The sequence below is a fragment of the Mycetomoellerius zeteki genome, unplaced genomic scaffold (assembly GCF_001594055.1).
Source record: "Mycetomoellerius zeteki isolate Tzet28-1 unplaced genomic scaffold, Tzet1.0 scaffold81, whole genome shotgun sequence".
Taxonomy (NCBI): Eukaryota; Metazoa; Arthropoda; class Insecta; order Hymenoptera; family Formicidae; genus Mycetomoellerius; species Mycetomoellerius zeteki.
Window position 1 is genome coordinate 79,045 of NW_017257841.1, and position 14,161 is coordinate 93,205.

The window sequence follows — 14,161 nt, forward strand, 5'->3', positions numbered from 1 at the left end:
CTCTCTCTCTCTCTCTCTCTCTCTCTCCATCTTTCATACTTTCAGACCCGATAATATAGGCATACCGCATATCTGTGAACGTTCCGCTATAGCTATATATATATATATATATTTATATATTATTCCGCAAATAGTTATATACATGTTTAACTCCATCGATTCCACCGATGATTCCATTTCTGGGACACCGAGTATTATTGTAATTTTCTTCAGATGATATGGCTGATTTAAAAATCCAGAATAAGAGCCAATCAACGATCATACTGAGCATTCCAAAAATGAAGATATTATATCAAATAAGTATACTGCCATGTTTAATAATGTCGTATCAACTGTATTAGCTGTATGTACAGACAGTTGGTTCCCTCCCATCTCTCCGCAGAGATGACACCCGCTCGTCGATACTCTTTGTTACGTCATTGAGAAACGCGAACACTAAACGTCTGAATAAATGTAAGTACGATCGATATAGGCGGGTCGTTGTAAATAATACATTAAACGAGTAAGTTTCTTTTATGTCGAGTATGTAGTGTGACTTGGGACGAGTAAAAGAATTTTAAAAAAGCGAGCTTCATACTCTTGAAACGACATCGAAAAAATGTTTTAATTATACTCTCTAAATTCCTTGGAGTGGAATCTCACTGGAAAGAATGAAAATTGAGCCAGTCTCTTGAAAAAAAAGTGACTTAATTTTCAATCTTTAAGAGTGAGATTTCACTCTTCGGAGTGACAATTCACTCTAAAAGTTTTAGAGAGTACATGTTAATTTAACACAGAATTACAATCACTACGAAGCGACGCGAACCTCTTACGTTAAAGCCTTGTTCGGGACACTCTGTATATATCGTGATGTCGTAATTTGCCGAAAATAGAATCGACGTGTACAAATGAGTCGTCTCCGGTATAAAAGAACTAGAATCGTGATCTGTGTGATCGTATCGATCCTTCGCGTGCGATATTGTACAGTTATAAATTAATCACGGCCAGATATGCTTAAATTTAACGGTCCGTTCACACATTACGTTATCGAAATATAACGTAAAATATTGTTATTAATGCAAGTATTGATGTAAGCGTCACATGACCGACACGCGCTAGAACAATGTTGCTCCGCGTAAAACAATTCTTTTATTCAAACAAAATTTTGCTTTGAACGTACCGATCGTTCATTTTGATCATCGTCAAACCGTACAATTACTCTTTCGCATTCAATTATTCCCCGTTGTTTGAACAAAAGAAATGTTTAAGCGCCGTCACATCGACGTTCTGGTTTGCGTTGCCCGCATTTAATACCGACTTTGAATCTATACTACTTTGTTATATCGTTTCGATACTTTTCTTTTTAGAGAAAGTAAAGGTAGTTGCCATCGCGCGTCTACAGTTAAGAAAATTATCTAGCGTTATTGTGTTGCATAGTTACTCAGATAAGAGATACCCATGGAACTTGTGCCGCGTTCACACCCGAACGTCGCTATCGATAGATCGTAGAAAAAAAAAGAAAAACAATTAACGACGATGTCGTAAAATCTCGGACGAATGTCTCCTTTTATTACGCGTGCGTGCGACTCGTTTCGTTCCGTAATGAGTACCTGCCGAACCTGACTCCAGCGTGCGTTTATTGGCTCTACGCCAGTGACATAATAATGGTCGGATTTTATCAGAGGATCGAGCTGCGACCGATCTCTGGCGTTCTCGTCATCGCCGGTATTAAGGACTAGTAGAAAGCTCAGGTATATGATGGAGAGAACGAGAACAATCATGTTGGCGGCGACGTGCGTGACAATTGGAACGTCGCGGTTTCGTCACGAGATAAAGGTCGACTCTGGTTCTGGCGATGCACGTTGACGGGCTCCTGAGCACGTGATAAAGCGATAAGTGGAAAATTTGCGGACGAAATGCAAGTCGCTTCGCGCCGACATACAGCAACTATTGCAGCAACTATCACGTGCCTGCCTCACGAGCTAATTACTCGTTTCAACGGTCCGAAGTCGATAAAGTCGATAGTGTATCAATAAGCTGAGTGATAATCTGTTAGGCGAGTATCGCCAGGCGGACGATTCGCCATCGCCTAATGTCATTATTTTGAACAATGTTGAGTTTTCTCTCCTCGACGTTCGCAAAATGATAAAGAAGAATATCTTTGTACGGGATAAGAGAATAGAAGAGAAAGAATCGCGTGTGTGCTATAGGCAGCTCACCCTCGCTCCGAGAAAGCGGGCCTCCAACAACTCCTGCTTCCTTGGGTCCAGGGTGGCCTGAAAGTGCTCCATCTTGACGCCAGCGCCTGCAACAACAAGTCACAGCGAATTACACTTCGACCTTTTCGCCTGTGGCGTCGGTGGCAAAAGAAACGAAGAATCTGCGATAAGAATCGAGAAGCGTATCGACGATTTAGATCTAAAAAGTCGATAGCATACGGATCGATGTGCTCTCCGAGATCTTCTCGACTGATTTGATGGCGAAATCGACGCGATATATCAGAATAAAAGAAATGAAGACGAGACGAAGAGAACGAGAAAAGGAAAGAAAAAGATTAAGCAAGGGTTAGCCGTGCAGAAAAAACGTAAAGAGAAACGAGCTATCGCAAAAGTTGCCGGATAGAGCCGATATTAAATGCCGGATAATGCTATTACGCGCCAAGCATTCACAGAAGATGATATTCGCGCGTTGCAATTTACCGCGATTTCCCTATTGTTGTTCGCACACGTGAAGATCAAGGACCGTTTTCTTGAAAAATATCCCACACAAAAATGTACAAGAATACTATAGTATCTTCTGTGTTACGTATATTATATATTTCTCTAGTAATTTCGTATGCGATATTTTTTCGAGAATAAGGTTTCTATTCCGTACTCTTAATGACAAGTATTGACATCGTTAGATTGCTGTTGCGCAGGCTTTATACTTGGTAAAAAAGTTTCACTGAAAAAAATTAAATTTTAATAAATACTAGAATAGTTCCAAGTAAATATTTACTAAATGTATAGATATATTTATTTGATACAAAAACCATTAACCTTCCAGCACCACCCAGAAATTTTCGATCATTGTTTACACTCTCGGCCGTCGAGGAAAACAGCATGTATTTTTTATGGTTCCGGACTACGTAAAAATCTGAAAAAATTCATGTACACTTATGAAACCTTTAACAATAAGTTTTTGCTGTGATAAAAACTGAACCGCATTTTATTTATTTTTTTACATATTGAAATCTGAATAAGAATTGAGAAAACGTGATATCGACTACACGAGCTTAAAAGACACAAAGTGGTGCTGGAGGATTAATTTGATTTAGCTATCTTTTTTTTTTATTGAGTAAATATTTATTTACTCAATATAAAATATTATTTAAAGAAATATTAGTAAATTTCTTTTTCAACGTGTGCGCAACGACAAATATAACCGACACTGTAATTAAGAGTTTACAGAACAGGGACTTAAAGACAAAATTATTAGATGGCACGAAAAAATGATTTGCTAAAATATCTAAAAATTTTCATACAGATCTAAAAATGATTTTGTTGGACGATAAAAATAATTGTGTACACTGTTGAAATAATACATATATTCAATCTGAGTTAGTTTTAATTATTTCTATAAATCGCCACTACTCCTATTCGACATGTCGTTAATTTAATTAAAACAATAGAGTTTAAACTATTCAACTTAAGACAATGTATTAAATTTGATTCAGATGTAATTTATTATTTACTAGAATTAATATGGACATTGATTGCTTCGAAACTAACTACAGAAATGGATTGATTTACAACACTTTGACACATGAAAGTTACAAATAAAATGTTATTTAACTCAAAGAATTAAATTTCCATTGTACCTTTGATATTTAACAGTATAGGAAATTCGAGCAATGCTGCAACAAATTCAGATATCCTAGCAACCAGTTTGAGCGTTTTACATAATTATTTTGATAGTTGAACAAAATTATTTTCAGATCTGTATTCAGCTAAATCTTTTAGATGCTTCAGCAGAACCGTCCTTTTCCGCGAAGCATCTCCAACCAGCGCGAACGAACACGTACTCGCACCAATGCTTATTCCTTTGCGTGGGTTTGTAAGAAACTTCAAAACGAATTGCATCGCAAAGGATTTATCTTTGGACGAATCCGAGCGAGGAAAAATGCGGGGAAAACGAGAACGCTTGTCCTCGACGAACCGATTATTCCTATCCGAATTCCCCCAAGTAGAAAATTCGGATAGGAATGCCACCTTCGGAACTGCAATTACCGAACGCTTCGACAATGGTATTCAATGCCCACTGACACAACATCCTCGATCGTAACACCGCGATGCTACCGAAGCCGCTGATGATTACCGCGCGCGCTATAAAATGGACATCCCACGGGTCGTAAACCGTAAACGGCGCAATCCGAGTGCTATAATTAGCGTTTTGCGGGACCACGTTATGCCGAAGTATTATCTATTTCGATCAAACGGATTGGATTTAACTCGCCCGTCGATCCTCTCCGTGAATAAACCACATTCTATCGTACGACTTGGAGACAGTCTCGTAAAATTAGTCGAATCGACAGCGAACAGAAATAATAGATAATTTGCGCGTTAAACAAAGCACACGCTTACATGCATTGCGTGCCTTTCCATCTTTATTATTCACGTTACGGATGAAACTACTATCCGAGAAAAGAATCACCCTAGGGTTAGTTAACTACCGGCGGGACGTAGTTTCCCAGAAAAAAATTATCGTTGAGTTTAAACCCGTCTAAGTCCACGGTGAGCGGTGCGTTTTTTTTTATATTTACAAATGAAATCTTCAGTAAGTAACAGATCTCTATAAATTCACTGGCTAGCGAGACGACACGCATGCGAGCCAACAAAAAGATTTACTTACGTGTATCGTACATTAGGAAAAAAAAGTCTGATTGCTTTAAACGGAATTCTGCTTGAAAATGGACAAAGGATTTTCTGGCTAAATCTATTATAATTTTAGTTCAGATTATCAGAATTATGATGAATGTGATCAAAATTTTCTGGTTAAATCTACTAAATGCTATACACTGAGGAACATTTAGTTGACAAACAAAATCCTTGGTTGATGCAATAAAATAATTTAGTTAAAGCAGAACATTTAGTTATTGTAACGTTTTACTTGTTTCTGATAAACATTGACATCTGATAAACTCGTTTATCCAAACAAGAAGTCAATTGATTCAACTAAATGAGTTTCTCAATGTACAGTGAAAACATTACTAACTCTTAATACATATTTCTTTTTAGTAAATAAATATTTATTCAATAAAAAAAGTGATAGTTAAATTAATGTTTTTGGTATCAAATAAATATATGTTTACATGTAGTGAATACTTAGTACTGTTCAAACAAATACTTGTTACAATTTATTAAATTCTTTTTCGGTGTAGTTGAGATAACCAGAATTCTGATATGATCAGAATCTTCAAGTTGGTTTTTAATCAGAAATTTTTCTTGTCGGTGTACGAGCTTCAGTTTTCATAGATTGGTTTAGCAGGGATCGTCCCTCTCTCTTCAGTCTGTTATCAACACGTACACACGACTGAATGAGTCGCACTGCTCGCCGTTACTTTCGAGAATCACTGCAATCCGTTAAAGACATTATACACGTTCACGATGCGTGACCGGCCGTTGCGCGTTACCAAACGGCGCAACGTTGTTTTGTACGTTGATGTTTAACGATCTTTTTCCATTCCGCGATCGCGATCGCGATCGGATCGCAGGTAATAATGGCGCCGCGCGCGTTCGGATTCGACGCCCAACGAGAGAATTGAGAAAGTGACGAGATAATTGATCGTCGCGGTATGCGACAATTAAAGCCAGTTTGGACGGGGAGGGGGGGACAGCCGGCCGGAACGCATCTGGCCGGTCAATAAATCCGAGCGGGTGAACGCGCGAAGCCACGCTCGCTCGCGCGAGTGCAGTAGCGCAGTCATTGAACTCGTCGCCGGCCACAATTTTCATGTAAAACGGGGGCAAGGCTATTTTATTCGTAGTGCCTGGGATAGGCGAACGTACTCGCCGAGTAAGAAGATAGACGCGGTTCGCCGAGGCGCAGGTTTTAATTGTGCAATCCAAAACAATGCGCTTTTACGACACAGCGTGTAACGTCGCGCGACGAATCCAGGAATATATTCGATTTCGTCGCATTAAAAGTATTTAGGTCCCTATTCTGTAACTCTTAATGACAGTAACGATATCGTTATACCTACATTGTCTTCGCGCAGATATTTTTATCATGTACGAAACCTGCGCATACGACAATATAGAGTAACAATATAGAGTTAAATTAGAGTCGTTAAGAATATAGAATAAAAGCCTTACACTGTCGATTTAACCCTTTCAGACTCTCTGTGCAGATATTTTAATGTACACCAAATTTGAAGACGTATCTGTTGAAATTATTTAATTCTATCGACGTCATCGAGATCAAATGTACATAATAATATATATGTTGAAAAAATAGTGAAAATTTTGAAAAAAATTAATTATGCAGTATGAGAATTATTTATTAAAGTGCTTACATCGAATTAAAAAAAAAAGTTTAACATGGTTCTAATAAAATTAGGTCTGAAGGGGTTTAACGTACACGCGCAGACTGTGTTCCAAATGACGTAAAAAACTTTTTATCCGTCGCCCTCGCTATCTTCGCGAGCGAGAAAACAACCGGCATCTTCAGCTTCGCGTGCGACGTTTACATCGGAGAAGTGTCACGACTGGCAACGGCTGGAATTTCATTCGTTCTACAAAAGGCGCGGAGAAAGCGAGGCGCTAGCAACAATGTGAGACGTTGCTCGGGATATTTCGCGAACGGTGGTTCTACCTACACGGCGAATGCATTACTCGCGCGTCGCGTCCATCAGCCGAATCCCCTGCATCCTTCAAAAAAGTGTGCCACGCGAACAGCGGGCAGCGGGCAGCGGCAGCATCACCAATGGCACCGCGACGCTGTCGAGAACCGATCCACTTGTTTGCCCGGCAATATTGAAAACGCGACAGAGGTTGTTGAGAGCAGCACGAACTTTATCGTCGCTGCTTCTCTCTCCGTAATGACTGGCGACATTTGAGGGATGACTAATTGAAATGATTTCACGGGAATCTATTATTCCGCGTAGCCGCTGTCGCGTTCCTCGTTGCGACAAAAATGAGAAAAACTATCGCGTTGATTTAATCAATGAATGCGAGAGTGCAACTTGCGCAACGTGGGACGCAGCGGTTCGCATATACTGTACGACAATCATCGCATTCCATATCGCTATTCTGTAAAAATTAAATACATTGTTTTCAATATTGAGTATTTTTTTCTCTCCTTGTATACGTCGATACTCTTCATTCTCCGCATTTTCCCTTCGCGATAAAACGGAAGGTATTAGTCGGTTAACGTGTAACGTTATCGGAATTGCCACGTGGTTTATATAAGGGGTGCCTTCCTTCCATTTAGTGACACAAGTCGACACAGGTATCGTTCTGTCAGTTCTGTCTTTACGCGTGGAATGCAAAGAAGGTAGAACGACATTTGTGTCGACTTGTGTCGTTATGTCACTAAATGGAAAGCACCCAAGATCCACAATTAGCGGGGATTTTATGGTGAAATCGGTCACTCGCTACACTGGATTAGTACATTAAAAAGGCTGCTTCACATCTAAATAAATAAAAGAACAATGAAAATATCTATATAAAGTATTTAAAAGCAGTGGTATAATATACTCTACTTGGACAATGAAAATAATATATTCTGTTAATTAACGCAATAATATCATTATTTAATCGTTTGAAATATTTACATGCTTTTACACTGATAAAAAAAATTATTAAATTTCAATGTTTTTTTCAATAATATTAATTAAATGTTTACGTATAGTATATATTTCAATAAAAAAATGATAATCCAATTAATGATGGTTCTTGTATACAAATAAATATATGTTTACATCTAGTAAATATTTAATTAGTACTATTCGAACAATATTTATTAAAATATTTAATACGTTTATTAAAATATATTATTAAACTTTAGTACATTTTTTCAGTGTACATTTAACTTTGCTAATTTCATGTAGCAGTACTAATTTAGTATGCACTAATCTAGTGTAGGTAATGCAAGTGACTGAATTCGCTATTATTCTCACAGGAGAAAAAGCTGTCCCTGCTGGACACTCGGCTACATAAAATGGCAAACTGGATTTATGCTTGTTTCTATCAATGTAGATTAATTTTAATCTCGGTTTAACTTACTTTTTACCTTTTCCTCTCTAGTTCTATAAATTAGAAAAAGATAAAAAGTAAATTAAACCGAGATTAAAGTTAATCTGTATTGGTAGAAATGGACATCATTAATTAACTTTCGTGAAGTTGGTATCTTATTATCAAAATTTCGTTGTAATTAATAGAGTTCTAGAGTTCCTGATGGGTTTCGAAAAGAGTTCTGACGATTAAATGCAAAAAAATAATGTAAAAGTATGCGATGCCAACTTCATCATTGAGTCCGTTATGGATTTTTTCTTGAATAAACTCAACAATTGTTTGAAAGATAGCGTGGTCGAACAGGGGTCAACTGAGACCTTCAATATTATATCTCAGTGAATGTTGAAAGATCGACACGATAAAGAGTTTACAGAACAGAGTTCTCTCGGGCGAAACAACATCGAGCGAGCAACTGAAAATAATAAGACGGCGAATTTTCTGAGATAATCATTTTGCAACTTTGTGATCATGCGAAATCAGCGAAATCACTCGCGAGGAACGCGTTATCGCCTTTGATATTTTCAACATAACGAAAGATTTCAAAACAGTTCGCCTATCGCCTACAACGTTCTCAAGGCTATTTTCGTATCTCGAGAGTATTTTTACGCGCAAGGTGAATAAAAAATTATTACCAATACATTTACATACGGCTTAACTATGTTGGAAAATAAGTTTTTGCGTTTGTCCAAGTGACACCACAGCGTTCGCGTTCGCATCTCGTAATATACATATACATAAACGTAATTGAGCTACCAACCGACGCGACGGTGTGTCCGCTCCTCGGCTGATTTATCCTCGCGTTACTTATCTAATCTCGTGTACTATAAGACCGAAATAACATCCGTATTTTCATACACCGGGCGTCCCGAAATTCGAGAGAAAGAGAAAGAGAGAGAGAGAGAGAGAGAGAGAGAGAGAGAGAAAAACATATATCTCGAGTCACTTTCGTCTACAGCTCGGAGAGGATCTCAACCAATCCGCTCGACACTTTCGTTAATCTGCCTAAGCAATGGATGAAAGGGTTAAAAAAATAGAGCGAGTTGCAAAAGAGGATGTGCAATGTCAATTAAAAGACACTTACCACCACCAGAGTTCCAGCAATTATCAGTCATCCCTGTTTATCCATCTGCAGAGTTGGCACTACATTATAATTACACTGATCCAACTCGCTCGAATGTCTCGCGGCACGTTGGTCCTTGACGGCGACGGCGTCGTTACGCGCGCCGGATACACTTTTCATGAGCCCTAGTGCCGCCCGACAAAACTCTCAGCTCCGCCGCATCGTTTTACACCAATGAGAGCACCTGTCTCATTATTGATCTCACACTACACTCTCTCGATCGCCGATGTACCGGGTGGGCCGCACCGCGAAGACCATCCGTAAGGTTTTCGCGCACTCCCGATCAGTACCCGGCCACCCGGTGGGCCACTTCCGGCGACAGTACGCGAGGATTTCCTTTCTGTAACAGTATGACCACGCGCGTCTACAGAACCGCCAGGAACATTCCATTCCTTCTTTTTTTTTTGAGCCGTTTTTCTGATCGGGCGGATCGCAAACTTGTTCGATCGTTACTATTGGCTGCGTTCGGCAGAGAAAGCAGCTTTGCAACTGTTGTAAAATTCTTTAAACCTATTTTATAATTTAGTAAGCGTAGTTGTAAGATTTGACCAATCGTAGTCGAACATTCTCCTCATTTTCGACTGTGATTGGTCAATTCTTAAGAACTACGTTCTTACAACTACGCAACGATAAAATAGGCTTTTAATATGATTGGTTTGTAAGTTTAAGCGGCGTCTATAATGAGATTTAAGGCATAAAACTGAAGCTTTAAGCCTGAAGCCGTAAAAAAATTTACCATAATCGAATGTGAGAACAATAATCGACTATTAGTGTTGTTCACTGGGAAAACTAGTGCAACACCAGTGCAATTGTGTGAATGCAAATTAATTTACATACTTTCAATTTTAATAAATAATTTAATAACATATTCCTTATAAGATTATGATAACCATAAAGGTTTAAATTATTTATTAACACTAAAATGTATAAACCGATTTGCACTTAATTGCACTAATGTTGCACTAGTTTTTCCAGCGGAAAACGCTATATGATTGGTCAATTTCTTATGGCTTAAGACTTAAGTTTTGCGCCTTAAATTTTCATTGTAGACGTCGCTTAAATCCAGTGAGGAACGAAAGGTAAAGCCTTAAGGTGATCCTAAAGTTTGTTTTACTGATTATTTTTCAAATATGTATTGAAATACTTAATTTCTAACTGCCTTTACATAGATTAAAAGATTCTTTTTCACAATTAAAATATAATGTAGTCCAAGTCGATCGGCAAAAACAAAAAAATTGGAAAATCAGTTTTATTAGCTTCTGGCATTTGAACTAAGGATTACATAAACAAACAATTGAGTTCTTAGAATTAGGCTTAGGTCCATTCCAATATAAAAGATTAATTAGAAAATTTGTACGTATGTGGGCATGCGATATTGATGTAGCAGAGCGTAGTGATGTCAATGACACGTAAATCGGTAAATCGTACACGAAGAGAATTTTCTTTTAAAATTTACCCTGAAAATATGGTAGTTGTAATACAATACAATATTTTAAAGATTTTTACCATGCACTTCAGTAAAATTAATCAAACTTATTTTATATTATACTTTATTGTAGTTTTTTTATTAATGAATAAGAGAGATTTACATTAAAATTCTTCCAAGTACAATTTTGTCCCACGACTATCATATTTTCAGGGTAAACTCTAAGAAAAAATTCTCTCCGTGTAGGTGTGCAAATTCTACTACTACTGAATCGGTAAAACAGTCGACTTTACGATCCCCTTAAATACGATGAAAAGCACAGGTAACAGGGAAACAGATTTCATTCTATCAGAAACGTGTATTCTAAGGTGCGATCCACTTAGGGTACAAAATGCTTCGTTGACTAATAGAAGAAAGAATTTTACTCCCAGAATTGACCAAGAAAGCACTTGCAGCGTGTAAATATTTACAATTACTAGAAAAAGAGTCTGATTGCATTAATTGGAATTTTGGTTGAAAATATACACATCAGAAATTTTCTAAATCAATTATAATTCTAGTTGAAAAGCAGAAATCTGCTTGTGGTATGATCAGAATTTTCTGATTCGTCCATTTTCGACCAGAAATTTTTCTCAGCATGAAGTAAAAGACACTGACACTGTTAAATCTAGTGTCAAATTTAACTTAATGCGAGTCGCCACTGCTTCTACTCAATCATATCGTTATTTTATACTAAAACAATGGTTATATCTGATACGATATAGCGTCAAATTTAATTATCGTTTTAGTAAAAAAATAACGATATATTTAGTAGGAGCATATGGCGACTCGCATTAGGTTAAATTTGACACTATAGATTTAACAGTATAGTAGACACGGTTTCTGACAAGTGAAAATCTCTTATTCCGCGTTTCTGTTGCCAGTTGCCTGTTCATTTCATTTTGTTTAAAGCCTAAGACCAAGCATATTAAAGAATTTTACAACAGTTGCAAAACTTCCTTTTCTGCTGAACGCAGCATAGTTCGAGCGAGTGCCATCGAACGATTATCGATCGGCGCCTGCTTCGAGAGACTCGCTCTGCGGATTCGTTCGTCTCTGTTCGTCTCTGCGAAAAGACACGTGCGCACGTCGTGCACCGTTATCCTCTTTACGATACACCACGTTGTCGTCCTGCGACGGAAATCGAGTTGGCCGAACGGATCGATCGTACTCTGACGAGGCGAGTCGCAGATCGCTTCTCAAATTAGTCCTCGGCCGCGTGGAGAGTGTCCGTCAACAAGGAATGCATTATACGCGATGAACAATGTACGTACCGAGCGTCGGGCACATGAATATGAAGGCGAACGAAACCTGGGAGAAAATAAACCGTAAACCGATGATCGACGGCGGAATCGACGCGCGCCACTTTGCTCGTCTCGAGTATCCTTATTCCTTATCCGCGCACGGGCCCGAACAAGCCGAATAACCACGCGAGAGATTGAGATTTTCACCTCCGGGAATAATTTCTCCGTACGCCTCATCCGCCGCGCCGTAATATTGGAGGAAAGAAAGCCAAGACCAGCGAGAGCATGAGGAGGGGAGGGGAGGGGAGGGGAGGGAAACGTGCTACTACGTAAGAGTGCTACTATCAGGTGCAGCAATGCGCATAATGGCTGCATTCGGCAGCACTCGTCAGTTGAGTGAGCGCTCGCTCACTCTCTGTTATTGGTGTATTCTTCTAGATCATCCAACTAGACTTTTAGGCCGGTATTTATACACTGAAAACAAATTTTCTCAATATATGTTTACATTTTAATAAATATTTATTTGCAGTAAAGAAATGTTTACTTGGAACTATTCAAGAAACAAATTACTTGGATTTTCAGAAATTTTTTTGTTTTTTTCTCAGTGTAGTCGGATCTTATATTCAAGACCGTCTTAAGTGCAATCTTAAGAAGTCACGAATCGATCGGAGGGCCGCATTAGCGTCTTAAGACAGTCTTGAAATAAGAACGGACTATGAATACCGCCAGATCTATCTAGAAGAATACATCGATAGCAGCTAGCGCTCACTCAATTGTTGAATCTGCTGAACGAAGCCAATAGGTGCATCCAGAAGCATGACAGCTCATTGAGCGCTCAGTGAGCTCTTGTACCTGTTTGGTCTATATTTTTAGCTCTGATGGAATATCCCAATCAGATGCAAGAGCTCACTGAGCGCTCTGCGCTTTTGGATGCACCCAATGGCGGTATGATAAATCAGGAACCCATCCCGAATACACAAGCGCGAAATTTGAACGTTAAAAAATGTGAAGGACTTTTCCGTTGGATTTATTAGGTCTGTTTTTTATAGCTGCATTGAGAAAAATTTCTGTTAAAAATGAACGAATTCCAGTAAGATTCTGATTGATATCAATCAGAATTTCCATCATTATAATTGGATAGCTGATTATTTCAACTAGAATTACCTATAATAGATTTCACCAGAAAATTCTGATTCGTCCATTTTCAAACAGAAATTTTTTTCACGGCGTAGTGTACACTTTTTGTACTTGTAAAATTAAATGTAATAGGTACATTTTAAAAAATATCGATGTGTGTGTGGATTGAATACCATGCTACGCAGTGTCTATATGACTGTCACTATTAAATAGATTTTAACACCAACATGATGTGGATTTATAACCCATGGATATTTTTTAAAGCATACATGTTTGAAATTTAGCGAAAGTGAGAAAAAAATTCTAGTATACAATATCCAGGACATGTATTATAAAATTGTTCGGAATAGATTTCAATCGGAATTATTCCGTTTTTTTTTCTAGAAAATACAATAGAAATCTAGAAAATAATTAAATGATTCCGATCGAAATCCATTCCGAATAATACGCACTCAAAATAAAAGACAAATCTATCTTTTCTAAGTCGCAATTCTCTTTCTTTCTTTTTTTAAATAGCGAGTTTAGTCTTATGGTCGGTATTCATAATCTATTTTTATTTTAAGACCGTTTTAAGTAATGTCTTAAGACGTTAATACACACACGCGCACACGCACGCACGCACGCACGCACGCACGCACGCACGCACACACACACAAGTCTCTCTCAAGCAGTCTCAACTGTAAGAATCGATTACGAAGACCGGCTTAACTAATGTCTTGAGATATTAATACAGCTCTGCGATTGGATCATGATACCTTAAGACTGTTACTCAAGACGATTTTAAATGTAAGAACCGAGTATGATTGAAAAAGTGAGAAAAGTGGAGAAAGGACAACGCTCGAAATCATTGCGAATTCTAAAAGAGGACCGGTGAGATGAGGTTATGTGCGGATGTAAACCAAGGGCGCCGGCATTTTCGAGGACTTAAGCCCGAACTACACGA

The 14,161-nt window shown here is 38.2% G+C and overlaps 1 protein-coding gene across 5 annotated transcripts in view; it reads right to left on the bottom strand.

The window, feature by feature from the left end:
• Positions 1-14,161, bottom strand: part of Tlk (Tousled-like kinase) — a 61,279-nt gene that overhangs the window by 44,277 nt on the left and 2,841 nt on the right. For 4 of the 5 annotated variants that reach the window (XM_018459268.1, XM_018459266.1, XM_018459264.1 and 1 more), the window contains 2 exons: positions 9,334-9,712; positions 2,199-2,284 (listed from right to left, as the gene is read on the bottom strand). In XM_018459268.1, coding sequence (XP_018314770.1) covers positions 2,199-2,284; positions 9,334-9,364 — 117 coding nt within the window. In that variant the 5' untranslated portion in view covers positions 9,365-9,712. The remainder of the gene's footprint in view (positions 1-2,198; positions 2,285-9,333; positions 9,713-14,161) is intronic. The other variant, XM_018459271.1, reaches the window with a different exon arrangement.